The 22,366-nt window shown below is 42.8% G+C and overlaps 1 protein-coding gene across 2 annotated transcripts in view; it reads right to left on the minus strand.

Moving 5' to 3' along the window:
* Positions 1-22,366, minus strand: part of Uggt1 (UDP-glucose glycoprotein glucosyltransferase 1) — a 158,195-nt gene that overhangs the window by 99,794 nt on the left and 36,035 nt on the right. Inside the window, exons 1-3 of one of the 2 annotated variants that reach the window (XM_069989475.1) lie at positions 14,567-14,736; positions 8,823-8,958; positions 859-941 (exon numbers count right to left, since the gene is read on the minus strand). In XM_069989475.1, the coding sequence (XP_069845576.1) occupies positions 859-941; positions 8,823-8,958; positions 14,567-14,615 (268 nt within the window). In that variant the 5' untranslated portion in view covers positions 14,616-14,736. Of the gene's footprint in view, positions 1-858; positions 942-8,822; positions 8,959-14,566; positions 14,737-22,366 lie in introns of those variants that run through there. The other variant, XM_069989476.1, reaches the window with a different exon arrangement.

Consider the following 22,366-nt stretch of genomic DNA (forward strand, 5'->3'; position numbering starts at 1 on the left):
GGTTACTATTTATAGCCAAACTTATGAAATGCATCAAAAATAATTATTTAGGTTGGGCAGTATGGCCCACTGCCTGTAGTTTTAGCTACTCAAGAGGGTGAGGCAAAAGGACTGCTTAAGCCCAATAGAGGGCAACTTAGCAAGAGCCCATTTCTCAAGAAAAAGGAAAGAAAGAAAGAAAGAAAGAAAGAAAGAAAGAAAGAAAGAAAGAAAGAAAGAAAGAAAGAAAGAAAGAAAGAAAGAAAGAAAGAAAGAAGGAAAGAAGGAAAGAGAGAGAGAGAAAAAAAGAAAGAAAGAAAGAAAGGAGGGAGGGAGGGAGGGAGGGAGGGAGGGAGGGAGGGAGGGAGGGAGAAAAAGAGAAAGAAAGGAGAAAAAGAAAAAGAAAGAAAGAAGAAAGAAAGAAAAAAGAAAGAAAGAGAGAGAGACAGACAGACAGAGACAGGGAGACAGAGGGAGAGGGAAAGGGGAAAGGAAGAGGGAAAGGGAAAGAGAAAAGGGGGGAGGGGAGAGGAGGAGGAGGGGAGGGGGAAGGGAAGGGAAGGGAGAAATTAAATTTATCAGTTTAAGTCTTTGGGAGCTGGAAGAGTAGCTCAGTGATAGAGCATATACTTACCATCAATCTACAAGGCCCCAAATCAATCCCTAACCCCAAAATAAGGTAAAAAAATAAATTAGAATAGAATAATAAAATGATTATTTGGGATACTGATTCTTCCTGGCTGCCATAACAACTCAAGTCATTAAAGATTAAAAATGTTTTCCATTAACTGCCATATCACATGTACTATAAAAAACGAGACCACTTTTCTAATGTTTTTCCAGACAGCAAAGTCAAAGAAGCATTTGCTTCATCTTTACCGTGATGATCTGATGATCCAATATTTTGACTGGCTTCTACAAAATTCCAAAATTTCTCTTGACTGTCTTCTGCTAAAAACTCACTGGGAGAAAAAGGGGAAATGTCAGCAATAAAACTTAATAAAATATTGTAATATAACTATATTACTACACAGAACTAAAAGAGGTCTTAAAGTTTCCAAATACTCAATCTGACTTTTAATTTACATATATATGTATTATACTTAGGTATGTATAATACATATATTTTGTAAATGATAAGCAAATCTTACTGTCTCACTACTTACTAATAATTTAATTTAGTAACATTCACTTTGTTATTTCAAAAGAAACTTAGAATAATAAAAATATAACATGGACATTGACAAAAATGCTATTGGTAATAGTGGAAGTAGAATTCAGAATTGATAATTCACTTACTTTCAAAAAGATGCCAATTTTTTAAAAAATGCACTAAAAGCACAACTCAAGTGGTAGAGGACTAGCTAAAGTCTAGCAAGAGCTTGAGGCCAAAAGTTGGGCTGGTGGTATGGCTCAAATGGTAAGGCACCAGCCAAGCAAATGCCAAGCCCAGAATTCTCACCCCACCAAAAAAAAGTTTTGCCAAGGATTTTTTCAAAGTAAACATTTCTAGGAGAATAAAACTAGCATGTTAAATGTGTTAATATCCATATATCAAGATCACCGAAGTTTAAAATTAACACCAATCTAACAAAATCAGATCTAAGAACTCAATGTCATCTTTTCATTTTTTCTGGCTTTACACTATTAACCTAAAAATAACGGCCACTCTCAATTTGCCTTCATTTAGGAGTCTAAAACCCCTGAAAAAGAAAGTGCATATAACAACTGGATGACTCAAGTAAATTGTTATCTGCCCTTCAAACCATACAGCTAATGTAGTGGTGATCTTTCACTATCTTAAAGCAAACTACAGATCTGGATCTCAGCTTACCTAGCCAAAGGAAGACTTTCCCATTACTTGTCAACACTGGGGTGTACAACTCTCACTCTACTCCACAGCTAGACACAGAAATATGGGAAAAATAAGAAACATGTCCTGGTAATGCACAGCTTCTCTAAAAATAGGTTCTTGAAAACAGCCATTAGGTTCTTGAAAACAGCCATTATCGTTAATATATTATTTAATGCCTCCTTGAGAGTAGTATTTTTCTGGGCTTTCTAATAACTGCATAAACACTAGGCCAACCTTAGAACAGCTTACACTCTAAGCAAACAGGTACTAACATACACCATGATATGAAAATAAATACCAAGTTCATGAATTAAAGTCACATTTACAAATAAGCTACCATAGACATACTAAAAAGAATGTTGTCACTTTATTTGCCTTATAAAAGTTTGCTTTTTAGCTTCTAATACATATCCTACCCAATAAAAATCTATGGTTTTACAAATGAAATTATATGGCATCTGGAATTCAATTTAAAATACACCAGTTATGTGAAAGAGAGGGTAGTAGTTATTAGACTTGACTTATTTTCTCGGGTGCTAGAGATGGAAGAGCCTCATGTATGCCACTGAGCCACACCTTAGTTCTGATCATCATTAAAAGTGAGTGATGTATATAGAATACAGTATACCATTTCCCCCTTCATAAACACTTTAAGCTGTCCTAATAAAAAGTTTTGGGGCCAGGAGCTGACAACTCACACCTGGTATTCTAGCTACTTAGGAGGCTGTGATCTGAGGATTAGTGGTTTGAAGAGTCAGCCTAAGCAGGAAAGTTCATGAGAATCTTACCTTCAATTAACCACCAGGAGTGGAGCTGGGGCTCAAATAGTAGAGTGCTAGCTTGAGGGAAAAAAAAGCTCAGAGATAGCACCTAAGCCTGAAGTTCAAGCCCCAGTGCCAGAAAAACATAAAAGAGTTTTTGGATGAAAAAAAAAGCGTTTTTAGATGAGCACAGTGGTTCAAGTTTGTAATTCTAGCTACTCAGGAAGGTGAGACCTAGGCAAACAGAAATCAAGGCCAGCCTTGGCATGAAAGTTCAAGAGACTCCATGTCAAGAAGTGGCTAGGCACTGAAACATGTGCTTGTTATCCTCAGAAAAGGACAAGCAGGAAAGCACAAATAGGAAGATCATAGCCCAACCTAGCCCAGGCATAAAGTGAGACCCTACCTCAAAAATAACCAAGATAAGAGCCAGGTATCAGCAGCTCATAGCTATAACCCTAGCTACTCAGGAGGTTGAGATCTGAGAATCAAAGGATCTGTAGTTCAAAGCCAACCTGGCAGGAAAGTCCATGAGACTCTTATCTCCAATTAACTACTAAAAAGCTGCAAGTACAGTTGTGACTTAAGTGGCAGAGTACTAACAAAAAAGCTCAAGAACAGTGCCCAGTTCCCGAATGAGTTCAAGCCCCAGAATAAGCACAAAAACAGACAGACAGACAGACACACAGACAAGCACACACTTGTGGGCATGGCGCACATGAGCGCATGCACACACACACACACACACACACACACACACACACACACACAGAGAGAGAGAGAGAGAGAGAGAGAGAGAGAGAGAGAGAGAGAGAGAGAGAGAGATAAAGGGTTGCTGCCCAGGGCCAATGGCTCATGCCTGTAATCCTTAGCTACTCAATAGGCTGAAATCTAAGGATCTTGGTTCAAAGCCAGCCTGGGCTAGAAAGTCTATGAAACTAAAAAAAAAAAAAAAAACTAAAAAAAAAAAAGTCTATGAAACAAGTAACCACCAAAAAGCCAGAAGTGGAGCTGTGATTCACGTTGGCAGAGTGCTAGACTTGAGCAAAATAGCTCAGGGGCAGCACCTAAGCCCTGAGTTCAAGCCCCAAGACTAGCACAAAAACCAAAAGAGGGAGGGAGTTGCAGGCATAGCTTAAATTGGTGAGTGCCTGCCTACCTTGAAAGCATGGGACTTGACAGTACACCAAAAAAATAAAATAAAATCAGACAATCCAAATTCAGTGCTAATATTGCTTTCTAAGATTTGCAAATTTATTGTGGATGGTCAGAATAGGACTAGGAGGAAAAGGAAAAAAGAATATTTGAGTAGGCCCTGCTATATTACAGTCACTGTGCTTGGCCTTTTCACTTATGTCCATAAACCCTTATATCCACTCTCAATCAGAACCATTTTGCAAATAAAGAAACTACGTAAGAATTTAAGCTTTTCATCTGTGGAAAAAACAAAACTACAAACAAGCTGAATTCACCAGCAGACAGCACAAATGTGGTGGTAATCTTTTTTTAGATTTATCATTTCATTTACATTCAAAAACATTTGATTTACACCTCTGCTACACTACACTCAAGGACTACCATGACATCTAGAACTCAATAAATGACTTCTGGTATTAATTATAGTATCTACTTACCTAACATTTCTGTCAGTAACTATGGCTGCTCAATATAGTAATGTGTAACTATATGAATATCACAAAGCTACAAGTTTTCATAACCATTAGTCACAACCTAAAAATATATACAGACAAGTTGGGGGCCAGTGGCTCACACCAGTAATGCTAGCTACTCAGAAGGCTGATATCTAAGGATTGAGGTTCAAAGCCAACCTGGGCAAGAAAGTCTCAAAGACTCTTATCTGCAATTAATCACCCCCCAAAAAAAACAAAGAACGAAAGAAGGGAGTCGGGCACTCGTGGCTCACATCTATAATCCTAGATATTCAGGAGGCTGCGATCTGAGGCTCAGGGTTCAAAGCCAGCCCATGCAGGAAAGCCCAAGAGATGAATCTCCAATTAATCACTAGAAAACCAGAAGCGGACCGTGGCTCAAAGTTGTAGAACACTAACCTTGAGTGAAAAGCTCAGAGACAGTGCCCAGGGCCTGAATTTAAGCCCCACAAGTGCCAAAAATAAAAATTAAAAAATAAGGCCAAAAGTGAAACTATGGCTCAAATAGTAGAGCACTAGCCTTGAGCAAAAATGTCCAGGGAAGGTGCCCAAGCTCTGAGTTCAGGCCCAGGACTAGCACCAAATACAAACCGCAGACATATTTTAGTCCCTTACAGTTAGATATAAGGAATGCAAAAGGTCTGTAACTGCCTGCCTTGATGTGTAGAGAAAGATTTTAACCTTTCATCATCATCCAGATGGACAGAGAGCAGTCAGACATAGGACAAAGAATGGTGGCCTAAGCAATCTCTCTACAGGTGAAAAGAGTGGTTTCAAATAAGCAGGGCCCCTATCTAGTTGTCTACAAGTCTCATTACTTTGGATACCTGTGAACAAATAGCTACTGAAGAAGAGGCTCAAAAATAAAGACCTTGGGGATGGGAAGGTGGCTCAGTGGTAGAGTGCTTGCCTTGCATGCATGAGGCCCTGGGTTTGATTCCTCAGTACCACATAAGCAGAAAAGGCTGGAAGTGGCGCTGTGGCTCAACTGGTAGAGCACTAGCCTTGAGCTGAAGAGCTGAGGGACAGCACTCAAGCCTAGAGTTCAAGCCCTATGACCAACAAAATAAATAAAGACCTTTTCTGGGCAACAGTGGCTTATGCCTGTAATCCGACCTACTGAGGAGGCTGAGATCTGAGGATTGCAGTTTGAAGCCAGCTGAGGAAGGACAGTCCTTGAGACTCTTATCTCTAATTAATCACTAAAAAGCTGCAAATGAAATTGTAGCTCAATTGGCAGAGCTCTAGCCTTGAGCATAAAAGCTCAAGTATCTATAGTGTCTATCAAGCCCCAGAACCAGTACCAAAAAAAAAAAAAAAAGACCTTTGCCATGGATCAGTGGCTCACAACTGTAACCTAGCTCACACTTATAATCTCAGCTACTCAGGACACTGAGATATAAGAATCATGGTTCAAAGAAGCCTGGGAATGTATGAGAGATTCTAGTCTCCAATTAACCAGGAAAAAACTCTGGAAGGGGAGGAGAGGAGCAAGTGGTGTGGTAGAGTGCAGTTGTGAGCACTATGTGTGTGGGGTTTTAGTGAGCTAGCCCACTCTACTCCCTTCCCTGTTTCTCTTCCATCCATCCATCCATCCATTCATCCATCCATCCATCCATCTATTCATTCACTTTCCCCCTGATTCTTTGTGGGGAATCAGGAGATACGGAAAAGAGAAAGCAGAAAGTCTGTCAAGCTCCTGAGCAGGTTCCCTCAAATCCTCTTAGCAATACCAAATGACATTTCTTTCTTAGGAAGGCAACTTACTCATACAATCAATATGACAAAATGCTTCACTCATATTGTTCAAGGAATTAGGGGGAAAATGTTAGAAGGCAAAATTTTAACTTGAAGATGACAGAGACAGATTTAAAAAAATAACTGAATTATTCTGGCAGTTCAATTTTCTAGAATCAAACACTTAAGACTAAGCCAAGTACAGTAACATATACCTGTAACCACAACCACTTAGGAGGACTAACTGAAATTCAAGGCCAACTGGGTAAAAAGGTAGCAAGACTCTGTCTCAAAAACAAACTGGGAAAAAAAAAAGTACTTAGGGAATAGCTGAAGTCATAGTGTTTGGGTTCAATTCCCAGTACCATGAAAAACCAAAAACAAAGACTTAGCAGTTACTTGCTGTTGATCTACTTACATTTATCCTTTGGAAAGATTATCTTGATAGCCTAATTACATATTGTTTGAGAAACACCAAAAATAAATTTCTATACATAAACATAAAACCTGGCTATAAATAGTGGTATCTCTGGGCTGGGAATGTAGCTCAGCGGTACAGTGCTTGCCTGGTATGCACGAAGCCCTGGATTCGACTCCTTAGTACCACATAAACAGAAAAAGCAGGAAGTGGCACTACTGCTCAAGTAGTGCTAGCCTTGAGCAAAAGCAGTTCAGGGACAGTACCCAAGCCCCGAGTTCAAGCCCCAGGACTGGCAAAAAAAAAAAAAAAAGTGGTATCTCAGGGCTGGGAAGGTGGCTCAGTGGTAGAGCGCTTGCCTTGCATGCCTGAGGCCCTGGGTTCAATTCCTCAGCACCACATAAGCAAAAAGAAAAAAGCCGGAAGTGGCGCTGTGGCTCAAGTGGCAGAGCACTAGCCTTGAGCTGAAGAGCTGAGGGACAGCACCCAGGCCCAGAGTTCAGGCCCCACGACTAGACAAAAAAAAAAAGTGGTATCTCAGGGCACTGATATTGCAAATGCTATATAAAAAGCATACTTTTCCAAGAATCATTGAGTATACTGTATTTTATAAATTGTAAGACACATCCTAATTTTATGAAAATTGCTATCCAGATTTTATCTTACCTTGCTTTGTATTGCTAGTAATGGAGTCAGGGCCTTTTACCCTGCAGCACCTAAGCTGTGCCCCCGTCCTTTTTGTCTTCATTTCAACTTAAACACAAGGTCTCCCTGCCTTTTTTGCTTGTGTTAGCCTAGAATTCACAATCCTCCTGCCTCCAACTACCAAGAACCTAGAACTACAGGCCTAAGTCACCAGACCTAGATAACTTTTTTGGTTTTTTCTTGAGACTAATCTCAAACTTACCAGCCCTCCTGTCTCAGCCTCCCAAGTGCTAGAATTAGGCATAAGCTACCACATCCACTCTAAAATGAATTCTTTTGAGAGAGAGAGAGAGAGAGAGAGAGAGAGAGAGAGAGAGAGAGAGAGTGTGTGTGTGTGTGTGTGTGTGTGTGTGCGCGCGCCAATACTGGGGTAGGGCCTCTCACACACATTTATATTCTACCATTTGAGCCACACCTCCACTTCCAGCTTTTTGTCTAATTCAAGGTAAGAATGTTCTGGATTTTTCTGCTCTAGTTGGCTTCAAACCCCAGTCCTCAGATCTCAGCCTCTTGAGTAGGTGTGAGCCAGTGACATTTGGCAAGATAACTTCTTGATTTGCTTAAAAATGCGGGCTGGGAAGTTGGCTCAGTGGTAGAGCGCTTGCCTTGCATGCATGAGGCCCTGGGTTCAATTCCTCAGCACCACATAAGCAAAAAGAAAAAAGCCGGAAGTGGCGCTGTGGCTCAAATGGTAGAGTGCTAGCCTTGAGCTGAAGAGCTGAGGGACAGCGTCCAGGCCCAGAGTGCAGGCCCCACAACCAGACCCCCCCCCCCAAAAAAAAAGTTAGAATTGTTTGGGGCTGGGAAGTTGGCTCAGTAGTAGAGCGCTTACCTTGCATGCCTGAGGCCCTGGGTTCAATTCCTCAGCACCACATAAGCAAAAAGAAAAAAGCCGGAAGTGGCGCTGTGACAAGTGATAGAGCGCTAGCCTTGAGCTCAAGAGCTCAGGGACAGCGCCCAGGACCAGAGTTCAGGCCCCACAACCGGACCCAAAAAAAAAAAAAAAAAAAAAATGCATCGTGGACAGTGGCTCACATCTATATTCCTAGCTTCCCAGGATCTGAGTACCACAGTCCAAAGCCAGCCCAAGCAAAACAGTCCATGAGTCTATTATCTTCAATTAATTAACCACCAGAAAAAGTCTTACTGGAGTGGCTCAAGTGCTAGCCTTGAGCAAAAAAGCTCAGAGACAGTATCCAGGCCCTGAGTTCAAGCTCCAAGACTGGCTAAAAGAAGCATCCTGATGGAGAGGTAAATATGATCAAAATGAAAACTTCATAAGGAAATTCATTTTAGTAAAGTTAACATATGCAAATTTAAAAATATTATAGTTGTATGATGGGATACTATGCGGTAGAGAAAATATTTGAAATGTGTACAAACTGATATGGAAAAACCTCTAAGATATAGTTATTGTGGGAAAAATGTGAGAGATAGATAGATAGATAGATAGATAGATAGATAGATAGATAGATAGATAGATAGATAGATAGATAGATAGATAGAAAATGTCTAATGAAGCTCCTAAATGTTGCTGAGCCTGTGCAACTGAAAGATAGATCCTGTGTGTGTGAGGAAATCTTAATAAATGCATCTGAAAATATAATCACCCTGCCTAAAAAGCTCATAAACATTCATTTAGTAACAGAACCAACGCCTGCATTTAAAAAACGTGAAAGAGAAAAATGTCTCCTTACCTGGCTTCTAACAAGAGTGGTGAAGAGAACCACTTCGTTGTGAGAGAGGTTGTAATGGCTTTTGAATCTGCTTTTACTGAGGAGAGCAGCCACAACCCAGTGAGGGCAATCAGGATTCCCATTTTATAGCAAAGCCCTAAAAAGGAAAAAGATAATGTTAAATTCTTAGTTCTCTTTTCTCCCTATTTTAAGTTCTTAGTTCTTACAGATAGGAAACAACTTTAATACTTTGAAACACAAAGTAACATTAAAGTTATAGACATAGAAAATGTTTCTGAAGAAAAAGAGCACTTATTACTTAGCCTCCAACAGATACCTGCTAAACACCTGACAAACTGATACAAAACTAAGGGTGAGTAGTTTATTACATTCTTCCCTACTGAGGTTTCAAAGCACTTTTGAGTACTCTATATTTTAAAGCGAGTTAGTTACATAGAGGTTCCATCAACCATACTTTATAAAACACAAGAAAAAAACTGAGACAGATGAAACTAAAATAATAAATGGGTGTCACAGGATGAACTTTATCCTCAAAAAAAATGTTTAGGATGCACTTATTTATTTGGAGTAGAGCATTTACAATGATGATCAAGTTAAGATGGTGTCATTGGGACAGTCTAGTCCAATATAGCTGGTGTTACAAAAAGAGGAAATTTGGACTTGGAGACAGACACACAGAAGGAAATTGTGTGAACAGACACAGGGAAAATACCAGATGAAGACAGAGACAGACACTGCAAGCCTAGGGATTCCTAGGGCTACCATAGGCTGGAAGACAAGGAAAAAACCACCCCACACAGTTTTAGAGGAAAGCAGTGCTGCCAAACCACATAGGACTTGAAGCCTTCAAAACTGTGAGACAATAAATTTCTGTTGTTTTAGGCCACCAAGTTAATGGTACCATGTTACAGAAAACAATTATAATGGGACTCAAAATGCTACTCATTCTGAAATGAGCAAATATAAGAATTCAATGCTTCCCAGGCCTACTACCCCACCTACAAGATGTGGAAGCCGGGTGTCCAGTATGCCGCATGGCCACAGCAGGCAGTCTCTGGCTCCCCTTGGCAGCCTCTCTAAACCTGTCCAGGCCATTTCCAGAAAGAGGCACCTACAGATTCCTCTGTCTGATTTTTCATGCCAGAGACCTGCATAACAGAACCTTGCTAGATATTCCCCCTGAGGTGTAAAAGCTCAGCATCCACAGGTTGAGTGTTTGCCTAGTAGATGTGAGGGCCTAAGTTCAACTCCTAGTACAAAACAATAGGAAAAAAGTCAGGCCTGGTGGTGCAAGTCTATAGTCCCAGCTACACAGGAAGCTGAGACAGGTTCAGATTGCTTCAACCTTAGAATTCAAAGTCAGTGGGCAACAATGTGAAATTGCTCAAAAAATGAGCATCCAGGTCCCATCAGACAGAGTGGGACCAAGAGGCTAAAAGTCGAAAGCACAGGCCATTCCTGTACTTCTGAATGATAGTGTCCACTAAGACCTTACAGTCTCACCCCTGTGGGTCCGTGGTGCTTATGTAATCTAATGAGGGAAAAGGTCAGCAATAGCTTCTTTGGGGGAATTAGTAGCTTCTTTTTTATTGAAAGTATTATCATTTGTGCTAACCTGCTGCTTCTTGCAATACACAGTCTTTGAAGAGTAACAGGCAAAGGCAACATAAATTACAGCAAATAGAAAAGTGACTTTTAAAAGAATCTGAAAACAAGACACTGCCAGCTCCTGTAGAAACAAACAAAAATAATCTGAATATCCTATCTGAAGTTCTAAAAAAAAGTTCTAAAAAATAGACTATTATCATAGGTTCTACAGAAACAAAAAGGACACATGCAAAAAATTAAAACCTACTAAAAACAGCTTTATACCACACGAGAACTCTGATAGCGCAATGTAGGAGCACTGATTCCTGGCTGAAGGAAGGTGGATATGGCATATGGATCAGAATTTAGTAAAGCTACTGATATTTCTTAGAGACTTTTACACACAACTTCAGACATTCCCTATGCCTGTGCATTGTGGCCTTGGAAGCCTGCTCTATATGATAAAACACGGTTCATAAAAAGAGAAAATCTGTTATGAGGGTCAGGCAAGCTGTGACCAATTCCTGAATTTGCTACTTTTTTGCTTTTTGCCCCTAGCACTCTTGCTTTAGATATTATTCAAACAAGGTCTCCAATTTTTGCCTAGAGCTGACCTCAGACCATTATTCTTCTACTTTCCTAGGAATACAGCTTTGTATTACCACATTCAGCTTATTTGTTGAGATAGGACTTGGTAATTTTTTTCTCTAGGCTGGGCTCAAACTTTGATACTACTGATATCTGCCTTACTAGGAGCTCAACCATAAGTAAATAGCTATCTTCCCTGGCTCTGTATCTCCCAGGCTATAAAAAAGGAATGACAGCATCTTCTACAGAGGATCACTGTGAGAATTAAATGGTAATATGAAAATAACTTTGTAAAGTGCCAAGAACTGTACCAGAACCATTGTAGTAAGACATTTTATCCTAAGAAAAAATACCTTCCAAAGTATAGACTGGCACATCACCAAAAACATACCTTGGAAAATATGCATGTCCTTTGTGGCTAGGAGAAAAGAAAAGGCCTCCTTCCATAATCTCTGACTATAATCTTTATGTAACTGAAGTAGCTAGAGAGTAACACCAGGCAGACAGCAAGCAGTGACAGAAAGCATGTTAGGTGCTCTATGTATACTACGGGACCTAATCTTCACACACAATAACCAAGAGACTGAAGCTCTTTGAAGACTACAACCGTGGGGCTGGGAAGATGGCTCAGTGGTAGAGCGCATGCCTTGTGTGCCTGAGGCCCTGGGTTCGATTCCTCAGTACCACATAAGCAAAAAGAAAAAAGCCGGAGTGGCGCTGTGGCTCAAGTGGTAGAGTGCTAGCCTTGAGCTGAAGAGCTGAGGGACAGCGCCCAGGCCCTGAGTTCAGGCCCCACGACCAGACCCCAAAAAAAAAAAAAAAAAAAAAAAAAAGAAATGAAGACTAAAACCGTGTCTACTTTGTTAACCACAGAACAGCATGGTGCCTGGTACACAGTAGGTATTCTATGAATATGTTTTACAAATGAAGTATTGCCATCACCACTTTAAAGATAAGCCAATGAAAGCTCAGAGGGCTTTTACTCTTTCATCCATAGGTACACTGGGCAACTAATAATGGCAATGTTGGACCCTCTATCAGCTTGTTTTGGAAGTTTTCAGTATCATGCTATATCCCAAAGCTATATGGTTTTAGAAGAGGTAACAATCTAATTGTACAGGTGCAGATTGTGCAGCGTGCTTTACTGTAAGAACTAAAGCAAGTCCACAGCTTTCCTATAGGCCAAGTTCTCACAAATGACACAGAGGAATAGTTTCAACCAAAAAACAGAAGAGCAGGCCTGAAGCTAGGACAAAAGCCAATTTCCCAATCAGCATGACAGATCTCTACTTAGGGTGGCTTCAGGAACTGTATACAAACTCCTCAAGAGCAACGAGTTTTGTCCATCATCATCACCATGTCAAGCATATCTGGAATGCAGGAAGCATTCACAATAAAAATAAATCCAGGCTTCATCCATCAATGAAAGTAACAACATAAAAAGGAAGTGTCAATAATGGTTGACATTAGGACTGAGCTAAATAGTGGCTCTCATTTATAATTCCAGCTGAGAATTATGAAAATAAGGCTGAGATCTGAGGTTCAAGGTTCAAAGCCTTCCAGAAGACAAAACTGATTCTTAGCCAGAAAATAAAGTGGTAGAGCACCAGCCATGAATGAGAAAGCAGATCAAATGAGGACCTGAGTTCAAGCCCAGTACCCAGTACTGACATACTGCTACACATATGTGTGTACATACACAGTCTTGGACTGTAAACAGAGTAAAAATGAAAATCCTGTGTGCATATGACTAACCCAACCATCCTTTGCATTGTTTGAAAGTATATGTTCTTGAAGAGAGTTACCATTAGAGATGAGAATAAGATGAAAAAACAAGATGAAAGCTGTGTATTCAAGAAGAGGTTTGCCAGTCTAATCACATATACTTGACTCCACAGGTAATAGCAGAGGAAAAGATATCCAGAAGCTGGGCGCTGGTGGCTCACACCTATAATCCTAGCTACTCAGGAGGTTGAGATCTGAGGATCATGGTTCAAAGTCAGCTGGGGCAGGAACTTCTATGAGACTTTTATCTCCAATAAACCACCAGGAAACCGGAAATGACACTGTGGATCAAGTGGTAGAGTGCTAGCCTTGAGCTGAAGAGCTGAGGGATAGTGCCCAAGCCCAGAGTTCAAGCCCCACAACCAAGGAAAAAAGAAAATGTCCAGAGAAAAAGAGATAAGAACCTCATTGAAGTGGTCTTTTAAGGATGCCTTCATTTTATGAGATCCAATTCTGATCCTAGTGATTCTTAAATGTTGCTGATAAAGTTGAATCATCTGAATGACAACAAATGTCAGAATATTCAATGTGGCAATACATTGGTGGTGGTTGATGGATAAACAGTACACACTCTAACAATCTCTAGGACCAACTTAATCTTTAAGATTCTAGTACATTTCTATTAAAATATACTCCGGTTCACTTATCTACAGAAAAATAAACTAAAGAAGGATGTGGTGGTACATGCCTGTAATCCCAGCATTAGGGACTGAACTACATAGCAAATTCCAGGCCATCCTAAGCTATATAAGGAGACATTGTCTCAAAAAGAAAAGAGCAAAAAAAAAAAAAGAAAAGGATACAGGAAAAAATTAAGTATATATGGTATATGTTTATTGTTGGGAGCGGGGGTGTTTGGTGCCAGTCCGGGGGCTTGAACGGAGTCACAGCTTCACTTCCGAATTAGAGATAGGAGTTCAAGCAGAGGACTGGCAAAAGGTGATGAACCAGCCTAGAGCAAAAAAGCTCAGGGACAGAAACTTCGCCCTGAGTTCAAGCTCCAGAACTAGCATTAAAAAAAAAGTTTCAGCCAAGTTTATTAAAAGCAAGCCAAGTAGAAAGGCTACATTATCTGAGACTTCCAACAGTCGCATGCTATTTAAAATGTCTTCAAATGCTAGCCAGTGTAGAAGTTATTTCTAGAAAAGAAGGCACTTCATACTAAAACTGGCTGGCAACTACACCGATAAACGGTTCTAAAACACAGCCAGGTGGAAGACCCAAGTCTTAAGCTGGACAAAATGTGCTCCTTTTCAAGTGAGAAAACAAACGCAAAACAAGTTGAAGATTTTGGCAAAGGAGGAAACCCGACCGTAACACACTGGCGATGTAAGCGAGCCTTGTTCGTCGGCAGGATTCACACTAAGAGGGAAACTGACCGTCCAATAGCGGCCCACAAACTGTCAGTAAACCAAAGCTGCCGACCACCGGGACGGGCGGAACTCATCCTGTGAACTGGCCGGGACATCCTCCGCCGGCGCCCCACACCGCGCTGGGCCCAAACCTCAGCCGGGCCAGGCTGGATCTCAGTGTAGCAAGGGCGCGGCCCCGGACACCGTGAAGAGAGCCCGGGGCCGCCCGGGGCCCCGACGGCGTCTTCGCAAGGCCATTGGGGACAAGTTGAGTCAGTTGCAACGGCGGGGAAGGTTGTGACACTGCAGGGGAAAACTCAGTCCGGACAGAGACGGAAGCCCCAGGTGGCACGGGCACCTCGCGCCTCCAGGTACCCCACGCCTCCGACCTCCGCTCCGTCCACGAGGCCTTCCCACGCCAGCCCCAAGTACCTGTCACCTGCCGCGCAGCCGCGACACGCGCGGCGCTCGCGTCCCCCATGCCCGGGCCGCGTTTCGTCCACGACAGTGCCTGCGACGACGCCTGGGAGGGGCGGGACGCGGCGACAACGGAGGAGGCTGCGCCAGTGAGAGGCCGACACGCGCCTCTCCCGCGGCGCCGCTGGCCCAGCCGGTCTCAGTGCTACAGCCCGCGGCTAGTCGCCTTTGACTTCCGCTTCCTGAAGGCGAGGGCCGGAGGATTTCCGGCCACCGAGTTGAGGCGGAGGCATCCTAGAGCGCCGGTGCCCGTGGCCACCATGTTCTCTGGGAGGAAGCCCCGCCCCTCGCATTGGGCCCACCCTCACGCGCTGGCCCCGCTCTTGGGACAGCCCCTGCAGGCCGCGGCTTCGCCGATTGGCAGAACCGCGAGCGGACGTCAGCCTTCGGTATTTGAATTTGGCTCTACAGTCGACTTATTCTCTTGCCATAAAATTTCTGCTACAGCCAGGCGCCGGTGGCTCACGCCTGTAATCCTAACAACTCAGGAGGCTCAGATCGGAGGATCGCGGCTCAAAACCAGCTGGGGCAGGAAAGTCCTTGAGACTCTTATCGCCAATAAACCAACATAAAACCGGAACTGGCCACGTGGCTCAGTGGTAGAGCGCTAGCCTTGAGCAGAAGAGTTCTGGCCCCCAGGCCCAGAGTTCAAGCCTCAACCCCCCCCCACCCCCTCCAAAAGAGTTCTGCTACAGAACTTTTGCACAATTCTCTTAATGTTTCTGAATGGTAGGGACATTTTATGTTTGGGGGTTTTTTTAACTGTATTTTTTTTGTCTTTTCTTTTTTGGTACTGGGGATCGAACCCAGGACGTTGCACTTGCTAGGCAAGCGCTTTGCCACTGAGCTACATCCCAGCCCTGGTAGGGACATTTTAAATCCTACCAGCCAACTGGCTCGTCTCCTAAATGCACGGCCACATAATCCACAGGGATTCACTTGTACTTTTCTTTTTGAGATCTAAGTCACAGAAATTTGATTTAGAATATTGACCCTGGAACCGGGCGCCAGTTGCTCACACATGTAATCCTAATTGCTCAGGAGGCTGAGCTCTGAGGATCATAGTTTGAAGCCAGCCCAGGCAGAAAAGTCACCGTGACACTCATAGTTCCAATGAAGCCGGAAGTAGTACTGTGGCTCAAGTGGTAGAGCACTAGCCTTGAGCACAAAGAGGCTCAGGGACAGCGCCCAAGCCCAGAGTTCAAGCCCCACAACCGACAACAACAACAACAATAATAATACATGTAAAATTGGCTTAAAAAGAAGGAATTGCAAGAAGGATGAGGATGGTTGAATATGGTGGAAGTGGACTATTTGCCATTGTGAAACTATTTGCCATTGTGAAACCTGTTGAAATTGTTTTAGGAAGGGGGGAAAAGAGGACTGAGTGATGGGAGGGGTGAAATGGATTAGAATACCTTGAAAATATGTGTGGATATTTAGAAATGAAATCCCACTCTGTATAATAATGTAAACTAATGGAGAAAAAAAAGGAAGGAATTAAACATTTGGATTGCTAATAACAAGAAGGAAAGGAAGGAGAGAACACCCAAGCCTATGTTAAGATCAGAAACCTGGTTCTAAAGGAAGCTCATAGCTAGGAATACTAAATTATATAAATGTGGAACTTAGATGGAGTATGCAGAACCTGCAGAGCAAATGCTATGGTGTGACTATCATTTGACTGTGTCCCACAAAGTTCCATGTTCTGGAAGCTTGGTCCCTAGTTTGATGATGATGAGGTATGATCCTTGAAGAGGTTGGGCCCAGTGGAAAACAATTAGGTCATGAGAGTACCAGCCAATTGGCAAGGATTATTGCTGGTTTCACAGAGAAAGTTTATTCTACCAACAGCAAATAATAAAGAAAGCAAAACTGGCTCCTAAATCTTTTTGGCTTCCTGTCTCACCACATGATTTATTGTATAAGTGTGCCTTCCATTGCGATGCATGTGCCATGAGGCCCCCATCAGTGTCCAAACAGATGGGATCACACAATCTTAGAGGTCTAGACTCCAAAACTGTAAGCTGAATTAGATAGATAGATAGATAGATAGATAGATAGATAGATAGATAGATAGATAGAAGATATCTTTATCACTTATATCATCCAGCCTCAGGTAGTTTGTTATAGCAACAGAAATCTAACTATAACAAGTGAGTCAAATTGAATTCACTGCTGAGAGGACTCCTACATACACTTTTGAATAAACTGAATGTATTATATGTCACTTGTAAGGATTTATAAGGATATGCACTCGGTCAAGAAATGAGTTACAGAGAACAAAGTTGGATATTAAGACTTGTTTTCAATTGGAAAATAAATACAATCAACAGATGTTTATAGTGATACACAGCACATGCAAAAATGGTGATTTAGGCCGGGTGATGGTGGCTCACGCCTGTAATCCTAGCTACTCAGGAGGCTGAGATCTGAGGATTGCGGTTCAAAGCCAGCCTGGGCAGGAGAGACCGAGAGACTCCTATCTCCAATAAACCACCAGAAAACCGGAAGTGGCGCTGTAGCTCAAGTGGTAGAGCGCTCGCCTTGAGCTGAAGAGCTGAGGGTCAGCGCCCAGGCCCAGAGTTCAAGCCCCACGACCAACAAAAAAAAAAAAAAATGGTGATTTATTTGAAGGCTACTATTTGCACTTTAAGTTGTTAAATTGACAGTGTACACAAAAGACAATGTGATCACTAAATGATTGCTTTCCATAGACTGCCCATCCCAGGAAAAATCTGTTCAGCCATGAACCACAGAGGTTGTCCTGTTGAAATGTAAAAAGAGGAAATCACTGGAGCCAAGATTTGGGGTCCCACTTTCTTCCAATAATTAGATTGGGACCGGGGGAGAAATTGGAGGAAAATAAGCTGTAGAACAAAAGTGAGTATCCTTAGAAGAGCAGATACCTTCTAAGCATTTTTTCAGGTAGTAAGAAAACCTCCCAAAAATTCTCAGTCACCTACTCAAAAACTCATTCATGTCCATTGTCAGGCACACTATATACTTTTCTAGAGCTAGGAATGAGCAATAGAGAGGCTGATTGCATCCATCTCATGTGGCCCCTGACACCATGAATCAGGACTCCCTCTTGCCAATGTGTGTCTGCAAATCTTGCCACCAAGAGGTGGAATCTGTATGTTCACCCTTTGAATGTGTGTTGGCTTATGACTTAAGATGATACACAGGAGTGCGTGTGTGTATGTAAGTGTGTGTGTGTGCTTGCACACACATTCCAATTCTGGGACTTAAACTCAGGGCTCAGAGCCTGGGCACTGTCCTCTTGCTTTTTTGGTCAAGGCTAGTGCTATACAACTTGAGCCACAGCTCCACTTTGGGCTTTTTGCTGGTTAACTGAAGATAAGAGTCTCACAGACTTTCCTGCTGGGGCTGGCTTTGAACCATGATCCTCAGATCTCAGCCTCCTCAGTAGCTAGACTTACAGGTTTGAGGCTTTGGTGCCCAGCCTTCCTTGTATAGCCATTGAATTTTAAAATATTGGAATATCACCTGTGTAAAAATACAAAATGAACTTGCTTTCACAACATTTCTAGAGCTGGGGTATATGTTGCTCAGAAGTAGAGTGGATTGATGAGGGTCTGGGTCCCCCAGCACTATAAACAACCCCAAAAAAAACATGTTTCAAAAACAGCCAAATGACGTGGAAAGAAAGGAGAGGAGGCAAAAAATTTGCATATAAAAGCTAAAGGGAGGGCCTGGGAAGGTGGCTCAGTGGTAGAGCGCTTGCCTTGCATGCCTGAGGCCCTGGGTTCGATTCCTCAGCACCACATAAGCAAAAAGAAAAAAGCCGGAAGTGGCGCTGTGGCTCAAGTGGTAGAGTGCTAGCCTTGAGCTGAAGAGCTGAGGGACAGCCCAGGCCCAGAGTTCAGGTCCCAGACTGGACCCAAAGAAAAAAAAGCTAAAGGGAAAGAAAAAAATCACAAGCTACCTGCTATGTTTTGAATATGGACACTGTCCCTAGAGGTCCATCTGTAAGCTTTATCCCCTAGGGGACAATCTTTGGAGGTGCTGTGGACTTCAAGAGGTAGGGTTGTAGTCTAGGCACCATGATGCGTATCTGTAATCTCAGCTACTCAGGAGGCAGAGATCTGAAGGAGCAAGGTTTAAGGCTCAGCATAAAGTTAGCAAGACCTAACCCCAATAAACAAGCCAGATATGGTGGTGCTCATCTGTAATTTCAGCACTACAGGCGGCATTGGTAGGAGGATAACAGTCCAAGGCTAACTTTGACCAAAAGATCCTATCAGGAAAAAACTAGAGCAAATAACAGATTATGTTGTTGGTGCCCTGCATCTTGTATATACATTTTTCTAATTTGGGGAGGGGAAGGAAATAACAAAATACTGAAACAAGAATACAGGATGACCCATTGTAACAATAAGATGTAGAAAATGAACTTTACAACTTGGGGGGGGTAGGGAAGGGATGGTAGGGGAAAAACAAAGGAGGAGATAACAATGCTTGATAGGAAATGCACTCATTACCTTATTCATGTAACTGTAACCCCTCTGTACACTATTTTTACAATAAAAAAACATTTTAAAAAATTAAGTGGCTCAAATAGCAGGACATCTGTATGTCTAGCAAGCACAAGTCTTGAGTTCAAACATCAATACCACACAAAAATAGAAGTAGGAAGGAGGACCTTGTGGTCCTCCTTAGGTCATTGAAGATGTGTTCCTGAAGAGAGCTGTAGGGCTTGGGTCATCTCTCTCTCTCTCTGTCTCTGTGTCTCTGTCTATCTGTCTATCTCTCTCTCTCTTTTGCTCTCTCAACTCTCAAGCAACACTCCAACCATGCTCAAATAAATGTGCCTTCCAGGGCTGGGAAGGTGGCTCAGTGGTAGAGCGCTTGCCTTGCATGCCTGAGGCCCTGGGTTCGATTCCTCAGCACCACATAAGCAAAAAGAAAAAAGCTGGAAGTGGTGCTGTGGCACAAGTGGTAGAGCACTAGCCTTGAGCTGAGGAGCTGAGGGACAGTGCCCAGGCCCAGAGTTCAGGCCCCACAACCGGACCCAAAAACAAAAAAAAAGTGCCTTCCAATCTTGGACTTGACCATCTGGAACCATAAGCCAAAATACACCTCCCTTTACTTCCATAGTAGCCCATGTCAGGTAGTTCATTCTAGTAATTCAAAGGGACACACTGGCCCACCTGTAAGACACAGGCTGCAGTAGTCTGAAGCCAGCAATGTGGGGCAGTAAATTCAACAGGTATCAGCCTCCTCCCCTATATAGGAAACCCTGAGTCCACAACCTGACTAGCCATTACCCATCAATCTTTTTAAAAAGCTTGATCTTTAAGATCATGGCACCAGGAGAGGGGGGCAGTGGTACCATTCCTAAGGATGCAGGGATCAGCCTCTGTATTTACTAGCTTGTTAGCATACACTTGTGTAAGTGAACTTGAAGGCGCATAATGAACTCTCCTTGGGACCAGCTTCAGTCTCTGAAGAACTCAGCCCAAATTGATAAGATTCTTAGAGTGGCTGAGAGCTGGTGGCTCACGCCTGTAATCCTATCTACTCAGGAGGCTGAGATCTGAGGATCACAATTCAAAGCCAGCCGAGGCAGGAAAGTCCGAGAGACTCTTATCTCCAATAAACCACTAGAAAACCAGAAGTGGCACTGTGGCTCAAGTGGTAGAGCGCTTGCCTTGAGCTGAAGAGCTGAGAGATAGTGCCTAAGCCCAGAGTTCAAGCCCCAAGACCGACAAAAAAAAAAAAAGACTCTCAGAGTTCCTGGGAACCATTGCTACCCCAGTCCCTCTACCTTCTCCAGACTTCCTTTATGTGGACACAAGCATGACAGTCAACCACTAGTGGCTCACAACTGTAAATCCTAGTTAGATTTACTCAGGAGGCTGAGATCTAGAGTTCTCAGTTCAAAGCCAGCCCAGGCAGGAAAGTCTGTGGGACTTTTATCTCATTAACCTCCAAAAAGCCAGACGTGGACCTGGGGTTCAAGTGGTAGATAAAGCACTAGGCTTGAACAAGAAAAGCTCAGGGACAATGCCCAGACCCTAAGTTCAAGCCCAAGTACACACACACACACACACACACACACTCACACACACACACACACACACACACACACACACACACACACACAGAGTGATCACGTGACAACAAGCAAAGCCATCACCTGGTGCTCTTTCCATAGCAAGTAAACACATATCCCAGTGATCATCCCCCAAACATTGAGACTTGGTACTTCGGAGCTGTTCTTCAGTGTGTCACACTGTCATATCACTATAGGTTTTCAGGGCTGGGGTGTGGTGGTTCACTACTATTTACCTAGTATGCAGGAGGCCCTAGTTTCTCTCCCCATATCTACAAAAATAGCTAACAACCACCACAAAAACTTTATTATTCTATGTAAGCTGATGTATGTACATTTTACTGATAATGAAGACTAGGATTACTGGATGGATTTTTTTTTTCTTTATACTTGAGGATTTTTAGATGCAGGTCTTTCAGGAACAAGAGCCTTATAAACCTCCATCTGGCACATTCTCTATAGGCTTCCAAAAGTCATTTACTTTTCCAGATGGTGTTTTAATGTCTCTATATAAATCTGGGAACACACAATGGCACCCAAGACGTGTGTTTTGGCATAAACACTGAATACCAAAGATAAAAAAGACAAACCCAGGGGCTGGGAAGGTGGCTCAGTGGTAGTGTGCGTGCCTTGTATGCATGAGGCCCTGGGTTCTATTCCTCAGCACCACATAAGCAGAAAAAGCTGGAAGTGGCGCTATAGCTCAAGTGGTAGAGCACTTGCCTTGAGCTGAAGAGCTGAGGGACAGTGCCCAGGCCCAGTGTTCAGGCCCCACGACCAGCAAAAAAAAAAAAGATAAACCCAGGCCACACTTGTCATTTGTTGGCTATGGAAAGAAAAACTTGGAGGTAGCAGAGTATAATTCAGTAAGGCAGGATAGGACTTGGCTGCAGTTTCTCCCTGGGCAACTGAGCTCTATCAGGGGTCAGTGACATGTGGTCCTTGTGATAGAATAAACATGTGTTCACATAGAACTGAACCTAGCAGTTGCTTGGGCCAGAGGTCTTCCTGCCAATTCTTTTTCACTGCAGGCAAGCTCTTCCACTCCAGAACCTAAAGCTGCACCTCAAGCAGTAGCCAGCACTCAAGTTCCTGTCTCTTACTACCAGGTACAATGAGTCCTGGCCTACCAAAGATACTTGTTTCTTTTCCGTGTGTGTGTGTGTGTGTGTGTGTGTGTGTGTGTGTGTGTGTGTGTGTGTGTGTGTGTGTGTGTGTGTGTGTGTGTGTGTGTGTGCTCAAGGATGGAACTCTACCGTGTGTGTGTGTGTGTGTGTGTGTGTGTGTGTGTGTGTGTGTGTGTGTGTGTGCTCAAGGATGGAACTCTACCATTTGAGCCACAGCTCTACTTCTAGTTTTTTGCTGGTTACTTGCAGATAGGAGTCTCACAGAGCTGGCCACTGGTAGCTCACACTGAGGAGGTTGATATCTGAGGATCTCAGTTCAAAGGCAGTCCAGGTAGGAAAGTCTGTGAGATGCTTATCTCCAATTAACCACTAAAAAAGTCAAAGTGGAGCTGTGGCTCAAGTGGCAGAATGCTAGTATTAAGCAAAAAAGAGCTCAGGAATAGTGCCTACGGCCTAAGTTGAAGCCCCAGGACCCGCACAAAAACAAACAAACAAAAAGAATCTGGAACTTTTCTGCCTGGGCTGGCTTGAAACAACAATCCTCAGATC

This window comes from Dipodomys merriami, unplaced genomic scaffold, assembly GCF_024711535.1.
Source record: "Dipodomys merriami isolate MVZ:Mamm:240054 unplaced genomic scaffold, mDipMer1.0.p SCAF_38, whole genome shotgun sequence".
Taxonomy (NCBI): domain Eukaryota; kingdom Metazoa; phylum Chordata; class Mammalia; order Rodentia; family Heteromyidae; genus Dipodomys; species Dipodomys merriami.